This window comes from Phacochoerus africanus, chromosome 1 (assembly GCF_016906955.1).
Source record: "Phacochoerus africanus isolate WHEZ1 chromosome 1, ROS_Pafr_v1, whole genome shotgun sequence".
Taxonomy (NCBI): domain Eukaryota; kingdom Metazoa; phylum Chordata; class Mammalia; order Artiodactyla; family Suidae; genus Phacochoerus; species Phacochoerus africanus.
In genome coordinates, this window is record NC_062544.1 from 227,807,556 (window position 1) to 227,829,781 (window position 22,226).

At 38.8% G+C, this 22,226-nt stretch overlaps 1 protein-coding gene across 1 annotated transcript; it reads right to left on the reverse strand.

Annotated features, from left to right (window-relative positions):
• Nucleotides 1-529: 529 nt before the first annotated feature.
• On the reverse strand, nt 530-22,169 carry SLC35A5 (solute carrier family 35 member A5). Its single transcript, XM_047792590.1, has 7 exons — nt 21,949-22,169; nt 20,999-21,148; nt 15,914-16,012; nt 14,259-14,392; nt 11,039-11,106; nt 3,803-4,583; nt 530-2,129 (listed from the first exon to the last, which is right to left on the reverse strand). Exons 2-7 carry the CDS (start codon nt 21,126-21,128, stop codon nt 2,076-2,078), a joined length of 1,266 nt encoding a protein of 421 aa, XP_047648546.1. The 5' UTR covers nt 21,129-21,148; nt 21,949-22,169; the 3' UTR covers nt 530-2,075.
• Nucleotides 22,170-22,226: the final 57 nt, after the last annotated feature.

Consider the following 22,226-nt stretch of genomic DNA (forward strand, 5'->3'; position numbering starts at 1 on the left):
TCAAATGTACTGCAGTGCATCTGTATCAGAACTTTACATTTTAGTTCCAGCTCCTTCTCTCTCTCTAAATAATTTGTAAGTTAACATGAGTAAACATCACTCTGGGCAAAAAGTGCTTTCCTGAAAAGGAGGGTGGAAAAAGTAACTGTAAATGAGAAAATCAATCTCCACGAACTAGTAGCATCTGCTATTGAATATATTCTGTAGGCCATAATTTTACAAGTAATATTGTTGCAGTTTTATCTGTTGCATAAGATAAATATGTTTTGTAGGCTGTATTTCTTAAAAGTGAGGTCTTCCTATAGCTGATTATATTTACCTTTAAAATGAACTGCCACAAGAAAATAATCTTCCTGTTACACATAACTCTGGTGGAATGCCTATGACAAAGTAAGCAATTTTGCTATCCTCAGAAGTCAAGATCTACTAAAAGAGAAAGTTTTTAAAAAGTTCTTTTTTAAAAAAAAGTTGTTTTGAAAGTAAAAATACTCTGCATTCTACCTCACATGACAGAGCGGCAACACAAGAGAAGGATTTAATAATTACTTTATTTATAAAATTCTACCAATTCTTGCCATTTATATTATTCTGAGTATCACAGATGGATTATATAATATTATCTTTTGTTTATCTGTATGAAAACTAGGGGAAAGGAGATGTATGGACTACACGAAAATGACATCTTAAAGCTCACATTTATAGGGCAGCACTCTGTAAACACATAGCACTATTAGCTGAAGCTAACTCTTGTCCTATTGCCACCCAGCTGTATGCCTTGGGCGAGTAACTTTTGTTTACTCATTGTTTAAATTATCTATCACCTGATTTCTCTACCTCACAGACTCAATGCGATACATGCAAAAATACCATGCAGTTTAAGCGTGAAATAGAGTTACTATAAAGTGATTTATTACTGGCCTTCCTCTTTTTACAGTGACACTATTCACATTTCATTAAAAGTTATTTCTTTGCAAAACGACTCTTTTAAAAGGAACTCTTGGAGTCCTCACTGCGGTGCAGTGGGTTGAGATCCAGAGGTGCTGCAGCTGTGGCACAGGTCGAAGCTGTGGCTTGGATAGGATCCCTGGCCTGGGAACTTCCATATGCCATGGTTGCGAAAAACCAAAAAACAAAAAAAGGAACGCTTCAGCATTAGTCATACTGACAATCTGGCATGATTCTGAAGCCAGTGCCTCAAACTTTAGGAACAAAATATGATATAAAAATATATAATAATCATAAGTTGTATTTAAGAATTAAAATGGCTTATTAGTTCTCCAAAATAGAATAATCCAAGAGTAATGTGGTCAAGCCGAGAAAAAACCTACCATGGCTGGTTTAGGTGATGGAAAATATAAATAATTGGTGAATAGGCACTAACTTTCACCTAAATTGAAGCTTATTGGTGCAGAAAAACATCAAAAGATAGTCACTAAAAATCAAATTCCATAGGAATTGCTAAAAACTAAAATTCTGAGATTTTGTTGAAAATTTTTCTTTGGCAAAATATTTAGCACAGACATTACTTTCAAATCAATGTTGTGGCCAGTTATTAAAATCCTTCAAACAAACTTTTGAGGAGTCACACTGCTTTTTAATTGCAAAATGACTATCTCCATGGTGTCAAAATTCAAGGGACAACTTAGGTGATATTTATGATGATAGAAAAGGGAAGACTATGGCATGCCAAGCAAACTACATAATTATGAATATCTGGCAAACTGGTCTCCATTTGCATATTAATAGGGTACAGCTCACATGGTTATTACAAGTTTTTTGGAACCTTGGAGAAACAAAGAAAATAATCTGCGAATATAACCTGTTGACGTACCAGGCCATTAATGCAGTCTCTACACTATTACTCTTATGTCAGTTCCTTGGAACTTTCTAGCCTTTGGGTACTCTAAGCTTTGGCTGGAATTACTTAGGGAGTGGTCAGATATATGCAAAGAGTTTTATGCTTTTGAAAGGTTCTTGGTTTATCAAAATGCAAAGATAAATATCATACATGCTTAAAATGTGCAAATAAGGTTTGTAAGAACTGCCAACTATTTGGGTACCACTTAGAAAGTATCTTAATCTGACTCAATATCACTGGGTTTGGTAAGTCTTTCCAGTTCTTCTCCATCCTAAAAGGAAACATGAAATCAGTAATTAATTAAAACACAACTAGAAATGCAGCATTTTTAATGATTGCTAAGGAGAAACTCTACTAATAAATCATGGATTTTATTTCATTAAACCATAATCTGGTTAAATGAAATGAAATACTGGAAAGTTATCTTTTTAGACATAAAATGAGATCATTAAAAATTAGAATGCACCTCAGTACTTTAATTTCAAAGTTAACGAGAGCAAAGTGAGGAGCGCCCCCTGCTGGTTCTGAAGGGAAATAACTAAAGGTTGGAGAAATACTATAAACTAGGCCTTGTTACCTAAAATGGTTTTCCTTTTTTTTTTTTTTGGTCTTTTCTACGGCTGCTCCCGCTCCCTTGGCATATGGAGGTTCCCAGGCTAGGGGTCTAATTGGAGCTGTAGCCACCGGCCTATGCCAGAGCCACAGCAACTTGGGATCCGAGCTGCGTCTGGGACCTACACCACAGCTCATGGCAACGCCGGATCCCTAAACCACTGAGAGAGGCCAGGGATCGAACCCGCAACCTCATGGTTCCTAGTCGGATTCGTTAACCACTGAGGCACAACGGGAACTCCTAAACTGGTTTTCTTTAACTTAAAAAGTAGGGCAAGCAGTGTTACTGGACTGTTGGAAAAGAATACAGGACTTAATATAAGAATCTATACTCTCTTTGGCTAAGATAAGGGCATTTGGGACCCAGTCTTCTAATTTTTCATCTTAAGAATCTGTTGTATCATCACTACAGGAGGCATTACTGAGGGAAGTTAGGCCATGAATTCTAATAAGCAAGATTCATTTCCCCATAGAGTAAAATGATCATTGTGTGAAATACTTCATATTTTGTGTGTTCTTGAAAACTGTAAATTTCAAGCTAGAGAGAGGTCTCTATTTCATGTTTTATTTAAAAATATGCCTAACTCCTAACTTGAGCCTCCAAAAGACCATTATCCATTTGCTACCAGTATGACTGGTAGACCTTCCTAAAACAATTATAAGCAACCAGCAGAATAATACTTATTCAGAATAACTGTATAAGTATTTTTCTAGGAACAATTTTCTTCTACATGCAGTGATCTTTTTGAAAGCTACCTTCTTAGTAAGACAAACAAGGCTGGCCCTTCTGGTACATCCTGGTTTATGAATAACTGGGAAAACGGAGCAGCCAGACTTTCTACTTATATTTAACAAGACTTACTAATGTTGAAGATCAACTTTTCTCATGAATGAGGCTTATTTTCCCAACTGTGGTGAAGTGGAAAAAGTAAGACTAAAGAGTCAGACCTCGTGGGTTTGATACCAGTTCTCTCACTTATTACCTATAACTCAGCTAGCCTCTCTGAGCCTGTTTCTTTACATGTAGAACTAGGGAGACTGGACAAATAACCCATGAGGCATGTACCAGCTCTGTGACTCTATAATATTCTATGTTACAACTAATGCATAAGGCCCTCAAGACTGTGATTTACACTTTTTCCCAACCCCTGACAGCGTTATGACGACCCCTTACCTAAAAGGAGTGCAACAAATGTTTGTTGAACCACTTTTAAAAGTCACAGAGATCCACTGTGTCCTGTGATAAATTCGCCCTGATCCATTTCTTTTTTTGTATAACCACACTTTGCATTTGGGAAGAACAGTCAAAAAGCAGCATCCTCACAAACTTACCCCACTGGAGCGCTCCCAAAGGCTGCAACTTAGATCTCGGATTCTTTCTTGCCTGGGTGCATATTCCAGACCTTGAGGCTTGCTGGCGTTATAAATAAATATGGAGAGAAGAACTGATGGGGCTTCTAAGAAAAACTCCAGGGAGGGCCTGAAGTCAAAGACCAAGACAGACACTGTTGTGATGATGACAGTGGTGACCTGGGCCATCATGACATGAAACATGTTATCCAAGAACTTCAGAATAAAAGCCACTGAGAGGCCCTGGATTGCGGTTACAAAAATCAGGGCTACTGAAAATGCATTGTGGCCATAAAAAAACCCACAGTTCTTAATCTGATCACGGTTATTGCTCTGAAGGCCCAGGGTCAGTCCATTAAAAAAAACGCCAAAGAAGTAGAGTTTGCTGTTCTGTATGAAGATGTTTTCTGTGAGCTGGTTCCCTTCCTTCATTATCTTTTCATTATAGATATTGGCCATTGAAGAAATAAAACACTGGACTATAATAAGAATATGGCCCAAGCCAAGACGGATATGACTGAAAACTGGGGCCGTGGTGTTCCACCGAGCCTCAGAAAAAGTCCACTCTTTTGCTGTGCAATTGTCTTTTCTGGGACACTCACTTCTGAAAAGAAGACAGGAATTGGATGGGTTGAAGAAGGCATCATGATGAAATCCATGCCCTACCAGGTTATGCTGTGACGTCTCAGTCCCAGAAGTGAGGGCCACAATAGACAGAAACAGAATCAGGAGGGAAGCCCACTGTATCCAATTTAGATGCCTCCTGTTCAAAGAAGAAAAAAGAGATCTTAATATTAGTTTTTCCCCTTTCCCCTATCAACTGTTTCTGCTGAAAACTCAAATCACTTGAGTATTTCGTTGCATGAACTACACCAGCTTTTTGCTAGCATTCCCCACAATTCAAGTTCAAAGGAAGAGGGCTGGTATGTCTGCTTCTTGATTTGCTATTTTTATTCACTTTTAAATTAACTGTCCCTTAAGGTCAGTCATTTCTCCTCATTTTAAGTTTCCCTTTAACCTATGGGTTTAGCTAAGCCTGCTTTCTACCTTGAGAACTGATCTTAGTTCGTTGGTATAATAATTTTTTATCTTGTGATAAAGTCAGTCATAGCAGGGATTCTCAATCTGGTTTCTATGAACCAAAAAGAATGTGATGGGTTTCTGAAATCTGTTATTCCTTGCAGTGGGTACCGGATCCTCTATATAGGTGAATTCCTGGCCTTTCCCCACTCACAGGAGACTCTTAAAAGCTTTGTCAAATTTTCAAAGGCATTCATGGTCAAAAATGATTTGAGGAGGAAACTAGCTCCTAGATCCACGGCCTGATCATAAAGCATTATACAACAACCTACTGTCTGATAAGACAAGGAAAAAATACTTTTGGTTCTTCAGCTTACAAAGTTCTAACAATGCTTTAGATATAAAGGCTATGATGATAATTATTCCATTTTGTGGATTCATTTCCGTTCAACAGACATTTAATAAGCAGGAATTATGTGTTGGGTATTCTGGGAAGATGAAGCCTTAGACTCGGCCTCAAAGAATTTACACTTTAATAAGGAGAGAGCCTTAAGACTAAATGATGACAACATGTGTGACATGATACAAAGAACACTGAGGACGGAACACTTGATCTGTAAATGGAGGCAGATATGCTTCGAAAAAGAAATGACACTTGAGCTAAGATAAACTGCAGGTAGCCATGCAAAAAGGGAGTTGGTGGTACATCCAGGCAGAGGCAAGAGTCTATGCAAAGGCTACAAGAATGTCCATGGACTAAAGAAAGTATACTGACCCAAGTGGGGACGGGCAGGGAGGTCTCTGCGGGGAACGACATCTTCACAATTAAAGGTCAGTTAGTTCAGGAGTTCCTGTTGTGGCGCAGTGGAAATGAATCCGACTAGTATCCATGAGGATGAGGGTTTGATCCCTGGCCTTGCTCAGTGGGTCAGGGATCCAACGTTGCCATGAGCTGCAGTGTAGGTAGCATATGTGGTTTGGATCCTATGCTGCTGTGGCTGTGGCATAGCCCAGCAGCTATAGCTCGGATTCGACCCTTGCCTGGGAACTTCTATATGCTGGGGCTGGGGCCCTAAAAAGCAAAAAAAAAAAAAAAAAAAAAAAAGAAGAAGAAGATCAGAAGATCAATTAGTCTGGTGAGAGTAACATAAGCAAAGGCAGAAGTGTAAAGCAGCAGGTGAGGACTAGAAGTTAAGGACTTTTGGAGCATCTGTTGAGCACTTACTCTGGATCAGGCAATTCCTGATCTACATACAGAAGGAAACTTTGCAGAGATAAGCTGACGTCCCTAAAGCCATGTACTTATGAAAGAGCAAAGGATCTGAAGCATGGTTTCTAAGACCTTCTGGACCAATGCATCTCTCAAGCACAGTTCTGAGTTCCCAAGATGCATATACAGGGATATGTGTCTGATTTCACTAAAGTTCCACAGAGTGTCATGCTGTGAAACTGGGAAATGCACAGACAGCCCAGAAAGCAGCACCCCTGTGCACATGTCTTCTTGTGCATACACTTTGCAATAACCAGATCTAGCACTCAGTGATGGGACCAGCAAAGCCCTGTGCCATGAGGTCAGAAACGGTCAACTAACCACATACATTTCTGAAGGTGCGAGTGGTCCAAATGAAGTGGTAGAACGCAAAATGAAGAGAAACTGAACAGAGATGAAAGGTGGGTGCTCAATTTGTAAAAATCATTACATAATCAACTCTTGACTATCAAGACAAGTGAGGTGACAGTTCTTTAGAAGTTTTCCATTCTGACAGCTATAGGTTTTCCACTGAACTGACTTTGAGAAAAAAGAATCTAAGGAAATAAAACCTTCAACAAGCTAAATGGTGCCTACTGCAAATAATTACTCATTCAAGACAATGTTCTAGGGAAGGTAAAAATTATTAAAGACTAGGCTGAATATAGATTTTCAGCAAAGAAAATAAAACAATAAGTTATCCTGTAAAGTCCACTGAGGACCGTGCTCTTACACCTGATGACTGGACGAGCATGAAGAGCTTGCTCCCCACAGTTCAGTGGATGCAACAGTAGAAACTCACTTAACTGACCTCTCCACTGCCCCAGGAAAACTTCAGATTGATGCTCAGAGCTGAATGCTTCCTGCTGGAAGGCTGCTGAACCTGAGGGCCTCTGCTCCCAAGTGAACTGTTTGCTTATAAAGAGTTTCTGTTGTAAAATGTGTTTTTGCCAGGTGACCTCATCATTGCAAATACATATTTTAATGATTACATAAATCATAACTTACAAAAAAAAAGGATTGCTGTTTTTATGAAAACTAAGTTGAATGCTTTGGGAAGATTAAAGGCAAATCACAACAAAAAACTGCCTTTGAATTAGGTACGGGTGAGTTAATTTTAAGATTAGGGAATGCATAATAAAAATCTGTATTATTATGCATCTACAAGAATCTACTTCAAAAATATTTTTAAGGCTTGCTCCACTCTAAAGGAACTGAAACCAGAAACCACAGATGATATATAATGAATGTAGGTTCAAGCAGAAAAGAAACCAAAGAACTCTAATCAGCAAACCTCACACATACCCAAAGGAAAGGCCTTAGCTTTTCATCAAAAGAATGAAGAACGGGCACCTACATATCTTAAGTTAAATTGTCTTAAGTACATATATATATTTTTAATGACTCGCCCATTTTGAGTTTTCCTAGTAACTCAATGATTAAGTCCAAATTGTGGCAGGTATTTATTTAGTGGTAAACCAAGGCAGAACAAGAAAATAATTAAGTGGAAAGACTCACATTAAGTTTTCTCAAGAAACCATACATAATACCTTCCTTAGCATAGAAAGAGTGGCTGGGGCAGATTTATCATGAGAAATTATTTTTAAAAAATTTTGGAGTGAATTAATGATTTTTGGGAAATGCCTATATTACTGAGTGGCACTTTTATTTTTGTGCTGGTTCAGATAGTAACTAAACCTTATCATACATAACTTCCAAGAGACTCATCTCATCATATGTTTTGGGTTGTTTTTTTTTTTTGGCCATGCCTGTGGCATGTGGAAGTTTCCAGGCCAGGGATCAAACCCGTGCCACAGCAAAGCCGTTGTAGTGACAATGCTGGATCCTTAACCCACTGCACTGCAAGAAAATTCCATCATCATATACTTCAAAATGTGTTCCTAGCTTTTCTTGGTTGATATTATCTCCTAAAGCCCACTTTGAATTAGTAGCTATATTTCAAAGAACAAATCTATACATTCACATGGAGCTAAGAACAAGACATGTGGATGGTAATAATTTTACTTTTTCCATTTTCAAATTCTTCCAAGTAATTCTTGCATTTAGTGACCAGACATTTTTTTTTCTACCTGTTATATTCTTTGTCTGTTTGGGAGAGGTATTTGATGGTTCTGCTAAAGTCAAATACAAGACAAGAGCTTTAATATTCTAAATGAGCTATTTACAGCAAACAAAATAAGAACTTGTGATAGAACTCAAGCTGCTACTCTTGGATTAAAATTTTATGGCCAATGGCAAAAGATCATCAAATGATTCACAAAGAGTAGATTAAATGGTGGAAAAACAAACAACATACATCACCACCATCAGAAACATTAAAATGGAACAAAGTTGATTTTAAAATGTAATAACAAACAACAACAAAATGTAATAACAGGTAACACTTAAAAGACATTTTCATAAAAGACAGCATTGGATTTATTATGATAGTTTGGCTCAACTATTTAGAGTAACTTCAGTGCTGATCTATCAATCAGCCAAATTGAGACCCACTCTGGAAACTAAGTTAGTGCTTGTGGAAATAATAAAAATGGAGTGATTTTATTGTTCCTTTAATATAAGCAACTTCCAATGATAAAAAACAGAGACAGTCACAACAAACCAAACACATACCTTGGAATCAATATTACTGCTTTGACTACTACTGCTTTTTAAGAGGTAAAATATGTGGGAAAAAAATGTGATCTGTAGTTCATAACAACATTGTTTGCCATCCTGTCCCCAGATTATCCACCTCAGTCTCCCTCCTCTATAGCTGAAGGGAACTGCCCAAATGCTGCAAAATGCCAAGTGGCTCTGGGCTCCAAGCAGATTCAGGCTGACTGCACTTATCTTATGGGGTCATTGTGGGATTAAGTCAAAATAGGGCAGAAAGGAGGCCTTTGTGTTTTCTGTCCAGCAGAGACCCACACAGCTGTGGAGCCAAGTCTGCAGAGGGCTCTTTGAGTACCCCTCACCTCAGCTCATGGCCCCCTCATGCTCTGAAGTCACTAAAAAAACAACCAGCTGCGGGCACGGCTACGGCTACTGGCCAATTTCTAGTCAGCCAATACATACCTTTTATCTCCTCTTTGGTAAATTCAGTTTTAAATTACCACAACTTTGACATAAAAACATATGTATTATATAAAACCTAAGCATAATACCATGTGTACTCATAAAATGTCATTCCATAGGAAAAAAATTTTTTTTTTTTAGGCCATGCTTTGGCATATGGAAGTTCTGGGGCCAGGGCTCAAACCTATTCCACAGCAGTGACCTGAATCCATAGCATTGACAGCGCTGGATCCTTAACGTGCTGAGTCAACAGTGAACTTGAAAAAAATTATTTTTGCTTAAAAACAAACAAACATGTTTTTGAGACTATCACTACCTTATTAAATTAGTGAGCCTTTTATCAGGTGTCAGAGCCAATAAGTTTTCCTTTATGGAAGTGCATCTCCAATTTTGTTGTTGTTGTTGTCTTTTTGCCATTTCTCGGGCTGCTCCTGTGGCATATGGAGGTTCCCAGGCTAGGGGTAGAATAGGAGCTGTAGCTGCCCGCCTACACCAGAGCCACAGCAACGTGGGATCCGAGCCGCGTCTGCAACCTACACCACAGCTCATGGCAATACCGGATCCTTAACCCACTGAGCAAGGGCAGGGATCGAACAACCTCATGGTTCCTAGTCGGATTCGTTAAGCACTGAGCCACGACGGGAACTCCTGCATCTCCAATTTTATCATAGCAATAAATATAAAAATATTATTGCTTACATATGTTTTCTCAGAAGTCAACTTTTATCCTACGAAGTGATTTTCATGTTGATTTTAAAGACTTTAAAACGTCTTTAGATTAGCATTCTTTGACTTGCTAGTTGAGCTATTTCCACAACTCTTAAATAAAATGAAAAATGTGATGCAAAAGCAAATCTTAGTGACTCTAACATTTAAACTGGATGAAATGCTATGTTCATTTTTTTCCTTCTCTTAAATCAATCATTAGGTTGAAAGTTTCCTCAGGGTAAAAGAAAATCTTTCAAATATGTACTGACGGCATCAAGGGATTCAGCAAATAATTATTGAGTACCTATGCACCAAGTCATTCAACCTTTTGAACACAGCAATTATGAAAAACACACTATGATGTAGCCCATTGAAAGACAAATTAGAAACAGAAAGTGAATGTAAAATTAAAATAAGAACAATCACAACAAATACAACAAACAGTTAATTTTATTTTTATCATTACCATCATCATCATTATCAAGTAACAAACTGGAGTTAAATACATGTATCCTGTATGACCTTAGGTTACTCTGGCCCTTGCTTTGTAGCAGAGCCTATTTAAACTTAAAAATGTTTATTTTACACAAAGATGCTCCTGGAGATAGGAAAGATTAGTGATAACACTTGGAAATTCTAAAAATTTGTCATTCTTCTGAATTGTAATTTTGACTAGATTCCTCATGCAAATCTTCTGCCACGTAGAGCTTAAATCACATACTCATCTCAAGTAGTTTAATAAAAAAAGAATTTGCCACTCTAAACTCCAAATAGCAAATATATTAACCTTATAAACTTCTTGGTTCCCTATTAGTATATAGAGACTCTCCCCCGACCCTGCCCTCCCTAAAAAAGCAAGCTAATGAATTCTGTGTTGAAAATCTGGAACTAAAAATTAAAAGAATTAAAACCCAGTCAATCATCTCTCTCTTTTTTTTTTTTTCTTTTTTGAGATGCTAAGAGAAAACACTTCAAACATTAAATTGCAGAGAATTCAGACAGGGTAACACTTCGGCTCCTTTCCAAATGGTTTAAACAACATGCCCAATACAAAAAGCCAATTAGCAAGAAAATCCTGGCCTTGGGATTCAGAGGGTATATCATCTGAAACAAGGCTGTGCTGTTTTAAAATATGATATATGCTTTCATAACAAGTTACTTACTTCAGCACTATCCTGAATAGAAGAGCTGTTGTTATAATGCTAAAATTTGAGAAGATAACAGCCATGGCCTAGAAAGAAAGAGAAGATAGAGTTACAATACAGACAAAGCACTGACCTCAGAAATCTCCCAACCTGGTTGTTCACCTGACAAAAAAAGCTTTTTGGTCAAAACCCAGAGGGGTTATTAGGGCAGCTACTTCACTAGAGGATTAAATTCTATTTTTATTGCTTGTTAAACTTATGCAGATATGATCAAATTATTCTATAGGCTTTGAAAATGTGTGGAAATTCAGCATATATCTGAGTAAATAATATCAATAGGCAGATCTGGAAATACTTATAAACGTGGAAGGTTTAGGTTCAGAAATAAGTTACCATGATTATAAAGCATACTTTTTCAAGCTCTCAAAGTGCTTTATAGACTTTTAACACTGATTCTGTGGGTAGACAGAAGGCAGGTACTTACTGTTAGGCTCTTTTTTTTTCTTTCTTTTTAAGGCTCATTTATTTCTGAAGAAAATGGAGGTATAGGTTTGTAAGCATTTTTAGTGGTCTAGAAATTAAATCAATTTACTGTGTTGAACTGTAGTGACTCAATAGTTTGGTAGTGATTCACAACCAAACTCGTATTTGACAGTCCTCTGGAGTTATTCATATTGCTCTAAACACTTAGAAATGACTTAGTGAGGTTTTTATAAAGGTTTGTTTTTGTGTATTCAGTCACATTTCACATAGAAGGATATTAATCTAAACATGTATACACTGGGCCTGGAAAGTATGAAATTTCTCACTGCCCCCATAATCGGATCTGACAATAATTTTAAAAAACAAATACTACTGTTTTAGTTCATCCTGCCTTCCTCCTTGCTGTCACTTTAAATTGATCAAACCCTAAAGAGTATGCACAATCTCATATATCCGCAAACATGACTAATACACAGCTGAGTTAAAGAAATACAAGTGAATCCAATAAAAAGTAGCAAAAATCCCCAAAACACATCACTCTCTTTCTCCTGAATTTTTATGGAAACCCACCATTTTAAGATTTTGTCCATAGACAAATGGTTGCTAATCCCTGGTGTGGAGAAGAGTAAAAGGAGATGAGAAAAGAAAAGTAGGTGGCTGGTAAGACTGGGGAAGTGGTGGCTCTGATCAATCATAGTAACCAAGGTGCAAGGTGTAAATGTACCTAACAAAGCAGCCTGCTGGCCTGTGAATTGTGTCAACTCTTTCCAAACAATAGCATAGAATAAATGAAGTATCGGAGCTCTTTGCCCAGGAACTTTCATGCATTTCTGTTTAATTCTTTCCAACTAGGCTTGGGCACAGCAATGCACAGAATATGCCAAGTATTTTATTTTGTAATATATGTGATTGCACACAATCAGGAAGGAAGAGCAAGGCAATAAGTTGTAAGAACAGGAAGTTGCGATCTTGCTTTGGTACGCGGGATTTAGGAAAGGGATATACATTTATAGCTAGTCTGTTGCATAGAAATTAAATACAAAAAATATATACTTATTGAATGTGAATGATATGTTGTTGGGTACAGGAATTCTCAGTTGTGGAAAACTAAATGAAAGCAAGAATTCATGAGAGGACACATTTTAGATGGAATGAACACTTACTAATGAAATCGATCACAGAGCTGAAAGGAACTTCAAGTGGTCCCCTGGCTCTGGCTCAAGTCCTTGCCTTTGGGCCAATATGGTAACATTATTCTATTTTACAGATGGGCAACTGATACTTAGAGTAGGTGGTCTTGCCTGGTTCCGTATCTATTAAATTGTGCAAAAGAATCAAACTCCTATTTTCCACCTCAGAGCCCTCTTGATCCCTCCTTTCTTCCCACTCTCAAACTGATTTGGCTATGCTTCAAATAGATGACTAGTGTCAACAGAAATTCTATTTCTTTTTTTTTTTTTTTGTCTCTTTGCCTTTTCTAGGGCCACTCCCGTGGCATATGGCGGTTCCCAGGCTAGGGGTTGAATCGGAGCTGTAGCTGCTGGCCTATGCCAGGGCCACAGCAACACGGGATCCAAGCCGTGTCTGCAACCTACACCACAGCTCACGGCAACGCCGGATCCCTAACCCACTGAGCAAGGGCAGGGATCAAACCCGCAACCTCATGGCTCCCAGTCAGATTCGTTAGCCACTGTACCACAACAGGAACTCCAGAAATTCTATTTCTAATCAAAATGCCTGAATTTGCTCTTTAAAGAAATACACTTTGTTAGCAATAGTAATAGAAACTTTTATTTTATAAAATGAAAACATACAGGGAAAACGTGTACATCTGATTCAAACTGAGTAATAGGTAAAAGCAGAAGATCAAACTTTATTTCTGTTTATTAATAGCTCTTGCACAGAAGAGGTCAGGAGAGATGAGAAGTATTCCTAGTATTATTAGTTATTCACAGCGTTTAGATTGGGAGGGTATAACCTCTACCCTTAAAAGGACTTGGTTAAATGACAGGTCTAACAGACAAGAAAATCACAATGGAATACATATAAACTACATTAAAACAAGTGTAAGAAAGGGCAGTACACTGAGTGTATAATTTTCTGAGTTAATCACGGAAGTCTGCTTGGAGGTCCCGGATGTTGAGATTAATATTAGAAGCAGGTGCCTACAAAATAGCTCAGAAAATAGGTAATTTGGTTAAGGTTACACAGGGATATGGCTCTAGACTCAGTGGTCAGAAGCAGCTCCCACAGAACAGTCAGCACAGTTTAATACAGTTATTTATTTATTTATTTATTTTGTCTTTTTAGGGCCATACCCACAGCATATGGAGGTTTCCAGGCTAGGGGTCAAATTGGAGTTTCAACCACTGGCCTACACCACAACCACAGCAACGCAGGATCTGAGCCACATCTTTGACCTACACCATAGCTCAAGGCAACGCTGGATCCTCAACCCACTGAGCAAGGCCAGGGATCAAAACTGTGTCCTCATGGATACTAATCAGGTTCGTTAACCACTGAGCCACGATGGGCTCAGATAACTCCTAATACAGTTATCTTTACCAGTGAGAGAGTTGACAAGCAGACTGGTTAAGTCAGTACTCAGATGCTTCTGGTTAAACCTCAGGAAGGCCAGTGAGGCAGTAAGAAACTAACAATGCCAAGGAAAAAAATGATTTAAAAAAAAAAGAAAGTTAATTTTGAGGTTCACTCCTGTTTTTCCAGTGCTATATTCTTTGTCATTATTACTTACAGGCTGAAGATAGGAAAGGACATAGAAGACAATCAAATTATCCAGGTAATAAAGAAAGGCAGGAACGGACCACTTCATGATATTAAAGAATTTCTTCCAGGAACCACATCTTAAGGTTCTATTCTGACGATCTTCTAAAGAAAGAAATACAGAAATAAATATATTATCTTGAGAACGCACATTTTTAGAGAAAGTAAATTGTATTTGATTTCTGATACAATTCTTAAAAAAAGGTTTAATGAACTTGCTTTCAAAGTGACTATTAACCTTGAGAAATCAAAGACAATATAGGATTTCATTACTGTCTTTCTTCAATGCATCACTATGCCCATGCAGCAACACCTCAGGAATACTGATTTCCTTAACTCCTGCTAACCTGAGATAGATATAGACGTATCACTTAAGGCAGCAACTCAGAATACACTTACAGTTTTTCTTACTATTCTGAACATAAAGCTGAAAGAATTAAATAAGTAGAAAAGTAAGCATTTGTGCCGGGATATTTTTTTCCTTGGGAGCTGTGGGAGGGATCAAGAAAGGGAACTATTAGATGAAAATTTATATATATGGGAGTAGAGAAAATTAACTTTTACTCATCCTAGTATGAATCATTATCCTATCTCTAGGTTTCCAAAAACTTAGGAAGGTACTTTAACAGAGAGAAAGGACAGAAAACAACTTAAGTTTAAGCTGTATATATAATGCATAAATTTCATGAGATTAAGAAATGTATTCCATTAACTAGAGATTTTGTACTGGTTGAAACCTTTGAGCATGAAAAAACACCTCTTGGGCCAGTCCTTTAATACTATAAATTCTATGTTTGCCTGAAGCGGGAAGGCAGATCAGAGCAGGAGAGTGAGCTAAAGTTCAATAATCAGAGAAATAATACATTTTAGGAGCCACAAAAGGCTACATCCTTTAGATCTGATGAAGGATTAGTATTATCCTTATTTAATAGCTGATGAAACTGGTAAAAGTAAAATAATCTGCCCCAGAATACAGTCTGACTCTGATGCACATGCTGCCTCCCCTAAAGGAAATAAGAGACCTTTGCAGTGCACTACATATCAAGTCAGACAGCAGCAATTTAGATAATCCTGAATTTGAGTAAAAACTAACTTGCTGTGTGACCCATCACAGGAATAAGTCAAGAGGCAGAACACTGGACAGGCGCTGGGACCCGTGGGTTGGAGTCTGGGCTCTGCCCCCTCTTAGAATCGCCTAATACTTTCTCTTTGAGTCTGCGTCTCACCTAAAAAACACAGGTAACCTAACTTATGCTTGTATCTTTAGCATCTTCATATATAAATTAGTGGGCCAGTCTGATATAAAATGTTTCCTTCAATTTTAATGTTTTTTGATTCTGTGATTTTTAACAATGTATTAGTAGCATTTCAAAACTCAACTTTCTTTCTTGTTTTGTTTTTTAGGGCAGCTCCTGTGGTATATGGAAGTTGCAGGCTAGGAGTCCAATCGAAGCTGCAGCAGCTGGCCTACACCACAGCCACAGAGATGCAGGTCCGAGCACAACCTTCAATCTATACCACACTGGATCCTTAACCCACTGAACGAGGCCAGGAATGGAACCCAAGTGTTCATGGATACTAGTCATGTTTGCTACCATGAGCCATGACGGGAACTTCAAGACTCACCTTTCTTTATAACCCAGAAAGACACAAGCACACAAAAAACCAGCTTCACCAGTTCTGAGCACATATTCACAGTAGTTGGAAGATAATCATATTTGTTTTCTGAAATGTAACAAAAATGTTTAATTATCAATTTTGTTCTATACAATGTATACATACAATTAATAATTTAGAGCTGTTTCTAAACTTAAAAGTTGGATTTTAATACCAGTTACATTAAAATTCATACTACTGGCTTTGCTCTTTTGGATTTTTTTAATCAGTTCACCTAATGTGTAGGCTATCTCTACCTCATTCAGCATCTTATTATCCTTGAAACTGCAGAACATGGCTCTCATGTTTTAATTTAAGTTACTGATAAATGTGTTGAGGAGGCTAGGGCAAAAGGCAAAGAAAGCTTTGTGGCATGGCATTATAGACTACCCTTTAAACTGACCATTAATTAATACAGGTCCTGACTCATCAAACAGCTATCAACTTATGTGACTGAATTATTACCCAGCTCACGGTTCCTCTTGTGTGACTTGCTCGCCTTACTAAAATCAATGTACACTCTGTGAAACCTATAACTCAATTTTTCTATTTCATATCATGGTAGACAAGGAAAACAATATTTGTTTGGCATGTGACAAATAGTACGTTGGAGTAATAGATGGAAGCTGCTAGAGACAATTGGCCCAGGGGACGAAGCAGACAAATACGCTGACACACCCAAACCCACTGACATATAAGGAAGCTACCCAACTTACAAGTCAATCTAATTAAGAAATGAGGCTCAGTTAGTATACTGCAATCTTAGCTGTTACCGCTGTCTTTCCTATTTTTTTGCTTTTTTTTGTGTGTGTTGGGGGGCTGCACCTACAGCATATGGAAGTTCCCAAGCTAGGGGGTCCAATCAGAGCTACAGCTGCCAGCCTAGGCCACAGCCACAGCAACGTGGGATCCAAGCTGCCTCTGTGACCTACAACACAGCTCAAGGCAACACTAGATCCTTAATCCACTGAGTGAGGCCAGGGATTGAACCTGCATCCTTTTGGATACTAGTCAGGTTCGTTACTGTTCCTGTTATGATGGGAACTCCACTTCCGTCCTTTCTCAATGCTTATAAATAACTTGCTTATAATTTTGCCAAGGACAAACATAAACTTTCTTAGGTACTATTTTGAGGAATGCATTTTTTTCAAAAATATCTGCTTGTTTCCCTTGGTCATCATAGGAAAAACTGGCCAAGCACAGAGGAAAAAAGCCATCTCAACATTCTTTCTCCCCAAAATACCATTTCTTACTCTTTTCTGTGGTTTTCTCTGACCTCAGGGGAAACATAATTCTTTGTTTATCTCTGATTCTGCAGTACTACTATAATAGATCAGGTAGGGCATCCCTGGAGAAAGAGAACCAGGCACAGCTTTCTTGACATAAGAGAAGCCAATTTTGGGCCTAAGTCATCTTGTGATCTAAGCCTGGCTACAATTTCTGCCCTTGAACAGGTCCCAGCAAATAAGGATTTTACAGGAACAAAAGAATACAGAGGCTGTCATTAAGCAAGAGAAATGACAACAGCAAAGATAATATATCAGTTGTAAGGACTCCCGATTCTGTCTCCATAGTAAAGATGAGCTTGCAGCTACTAAAACAACCACCAGATCAACTGGAACCTAAGGGTTGATGGTGTTGACCTTTTCTGATCCTCCTGACTTCAACTAAAGCTTGGACTCTGCTGACCACCAAAACCCCTTCATGAATATGCATGTACCCTCAGCTTAAAACTTCCCCAATTTTGCTGTTCGGACAGACAGTGCTTTGGGAAATAGCCCTGGTGTTCTCTTTACTTGATGCAAGTGATAATAAATCCTTCCTTCTCCCATCTTTTGGCTCAAGACTCACCGAGTGAACCCAGTTTTGGGGTAATACTACCTGTAAACCTTTACTACAGTACTTGTAACACTGTATTATAGTTATTCATGTTGTATGTCTTATCCTTAAAAACTGTAAGGATACTTACAAGACGGGCACCATGTTAGTCACCTTCCTAGATCTGGGAGTTAATAGTGTTCTGCACTTGGTAGGCACTTAGTTGCCGGTTAAACTTTCTCCATCTATTCAAAGCCTAGTTAAAAACATTTCCTCCTGGAGTTCCTGTCGTGGCTCAGTGGTTAACGAATCTGACTAGGAACCATGAGGTTGCAGGTTCGATCCCTGGCCTTGCTCAGTGGGTTAAGGGTCCGGCGTTGCCGTGAGCTGTGGTGTAGGTCGCAGATGTGGCTCAGATCCAGCATTGCTGTGGCTCTGGTGTAGGCGGGCAGCTACAGCTCCGATTCAACCCCTAGCCTGGGAACCTCCATATGCCATGGGAGCGGCAAAAAGAAAAAAAAACAAAAAACCTCTCCTCCTTTTTCTGAGCTCAAAGCTAGATTGAAATCATACTCCCTTATCCTTCAATCATACTTGACATTACTCTCTAGCATGAGACACATGAGTGAACACATAAAAACGTGGGGGTGGGGTGGGGCTTCAGATCACAACTTTTCATCTTTTTTCCCCTTGCATTTCTCTTATGGTGTCACAGCATCATGTGTGACCTTCCTCCACTCTTCTCCGGCCAGCACTCACAACCTTATCTACATTACATCCATCCTTACTGGTTTCCCTTCAGCGCCAGAAAGAGGAGCCAGGGCCCCACTATCCATCCATCCTGTTAAAACCTTCCCTTCTCTTCAGAGGCTTTGCTCCAATAAATATTTCCTCCGGCTTCAGCATATCTCCTTTATATTTCTATTAACTGCCTTCCTCCTCTCAGCCTATAAATATGCTCAAAACTTTGCCAAATAAAAAACAAAACAGAAGATCCTACCCCTCCAGCTACCATACGTCCTCCTTATTTCCATTAAACAGTGTCAACATTCATTATTTTCACTTTACCCACTTTCCACTCAGGTCTTGTCCCCAAGCAATTTGGTTTCTGATCCCACCACTGTACTCAAAATACCTGGTCCCTGAGATTACCAAACATATCCTAGTTTCTAATTCTAAAGGGCAAGTTTTAATCTTTATCTTATTGTGATGTTGTAATTCCCTTTCAGCCTTCAAACTCCCTTCTACAAATCATGTACATTTAGTTCTCTCATCTAATTCCTTCTCAGCATCCCTCTGAGTGTTAGCACACCTGTTACATGTTGGCATTCCTCGGAGTTCTGTCCTTGGCTCTTTCTTATCTTCTCATTCTGCATGCTTACCCTGAAGGAGCCCTCCACTCCTTGGGTTTTAAATGTCAATTTAATGTTTCCAAATCTGCATCCTGGAACATTTAATGTTCACTAAACATATCCATATGAATAACTATCTCCTATTATAGTGTATTACTCACTTAACTGGCATTTCCTTCACACGTGTGAAGTGTTGAAGTGCTAGATACAGCGGGATACTGCAATGAACAGGACACAGCCTCATGAAAGGTACAAAGCTAAAACTGTTTAATCTCCCTGAAGTCTGTCCCATCAGTTCTTCCTTAGTCTCCATCTCAGCTGAGAACCTCACCAGTTTGGAGAAACTGATTTCTCCAAATCAGAAACCTCTGAGCTATCCCATACTTCATTTCCTTTAATTTCCACATTTAATATATTCCCTAAGTCCTGTCATTCTATGCGTAAAATATTTCCTGAATCTATCATCTTTTCTCTGTTCCTATTTCTAAGCCTCGGTTAGTTTTCATCATCTGTAGCTTGGATTTGCAATAACCCCCTAGCTGGCTATTTTTCTTCCTCTTTAGTTCATTCTCCATTCAGCTACCATAACAGTCTTTCTCATTTAACCCTCCCACTTACATTCCAAGTATTCCTTGTCCCATAACCTCTGGGGCCTAAAGGAAAAAGTCCCAGACACTTAGCATGGCCTGTGAAGTCCTTAACTATCTAATCATTGCTTCCCTCTCAGGCCAAGCAATCCTTCCCCCACCTCCTCCAAGTCCCTAAAACTTTCAGCTCAGTAATTCTGAACTACATATTCTCACAATCCAAGTTGATTTTTTTTTCTCAATTAAAAAAAATTTTTTTTTTATGGTCACACCCGAGGCATATGAAGTTCCCAGGCCAGGGATTGAACCTGAGCTACAGCTGCAACCTATGGAACTGGATCCTTTAACCCACTGCACCACAGTGGGAATTTCATTCCTACTTTTTAATACATCTGATCATTTTTTACAGCTGTTGCTTCTGTTTTGAATACAGCTGCCTACCTTGTCTTCTTGTAGATCAACTGTTAGCTTATCAGGGAACTGTTCCCTGACCTCTCTGCAGCCCACATCATGCTCTCCCAGTCAGAATATATACACTTTCTACTCTGAACTATCTCTGCATTTTGGTATAAAACTAAACTTATTATAGTGTATTTTAATAATCCATTTACATGTATTTCTCTCCTAATAAACTGTGAATCCTTGAGAATAAGGTCTATCTTATGTACTTTGAACCCTGCTACTAATATTTATTAGCTTAGTGCCTGGCAGAGAAAGGTCAACCAAAGAGAGACTTATATACATATCTGACTTCCCAAGCAGACCATTAACAGTCACAGTATCCAACTTTATGTGTCCTCAATAACTAGTGAGAGATTCTCAATAAGGTTTTATGGAATAAAACTGTTTAAATACAAATTCTTCTGTTAAGAACAAGATTTCTTGAGTATGTATTTATCAAAGCTAATAACCTATACTGTTCCATTGATAATGTAATTAAAATACTACCTTATAAATGCCAGGGGATCAACAAATATCTCATATTTCAAGATAAGTTATAATACACATTGCTCTAGGCTCAGAAACACCTGTTGACTGAATAGGCAGATGTTATGATCCATTCTGCTAAGGGTTTGATTCTGTACTTGCCTGATCCAAATTTCACTCAGCATCAAAAATTTTTCTTGCTAAGGTATGAAAGGTTAAAAGAACCAAATTGAACCATGCTTTATTACTCACATGAAGCAGAGTACTTTTAAGGATATAATCCCCATTTTACACACAAGGAAACCAAAGACAAGAAAGACAATGGGTGATTAAATGGAAGAGTTCCATACATAATCCAAGTCTTAACTTACCTTCATTGGCTGAATATTTTACAAGTAGGATGCGACTTGAGCTTAAAGCAATGAATACCGCCCCTAGCAGGAATGTATACATTGTTGACCAGGAGCATAACACTGGATGACCACAACATGTGCTTTCCATTTCACTGTTTTTTCAATTGCCTTAAAGAGAAGGACATGTTCATGAACAACCCTGACAGCCGATTAAGTATAATGTACATACCACTGCCTTGTGAAGAACAGAAAAGGAATTTTTTAGATGTCTATATCAAAATAAAAAAAGTTGAGAAGTACAAGAGAAACTATGGTGAAAGGAAATGAAACAGTCAAAATTTGATAGGAAGGGGAACTCTAGACACAGAAAAGGCAAGGGCTAGATTAGAAGTGCTGACAAAAGGACAGTTTGGGACTGCAGAATTTTGCAGAGAAACAATTCTTTTAACTTTCACTCTTATGAGCAACTGTGGTCTAAAAGATAATTTCAGATTTGTATTTTTCTCCTTAGTAGCAGCTTTTCCATAGGAGGAAGAAAAAGAACTTGCAGTGAAAGATTCGTTAAATAATGACCAAAATGGAAATATCTGAAACATTGCTGTTACTTTAATTTCCAACTAGTGTTGGAAGCAGAGGGGAACTTAGAAATCAATGACTCCAAGGCCCTTTTTTGAGATGTTGAAGACACTAGACTCTACACTGAGTAGTTACCCTGCCCAAAGCATGCCAGTTTAAGGGAGCGCAGAGCCGGTGGTATTGGTGAGAGATGGGCTGGAAGTACCAACACCCACAGCCTAGTGGGCCCAAGTGTACCAAAGCCAAAAAGACAGCCCCCCCCTCCCACCCGAAGGGCAGGTTTCCCTCCACGATTTAGGAACGCCTTCTGTCACCCGTGCGCCCTTCCCTCAAACGCACGCGCACTCTTTTGCCTCTGCCCCCACCCCGCCCCGGGGTGGGGGCGCTGTTACCTTGGTCCCTTCGAAAAGCTTCCTGCGGAAGAGCATGCATCCTAGAGCTAAAGCAGTAACTGTCTGGCTCCGCAACAGCAGCAGCTTTTAGGGCACATAGGCAGGGAAGCTATAGGTGGAAAAGAAAGGCGAATAAGCCTCTGCACCCAACCCTCCTATTCTGGAACAGAAAGCACAATAACTACCCGACGCTAAGAAGAGCGGACCTGGCGCCCATTGCGCAGGCGCGCTCAGTGTTACGCTTCCGGAGGAGGGGAAAAGCGACCCGATCCCGCCCC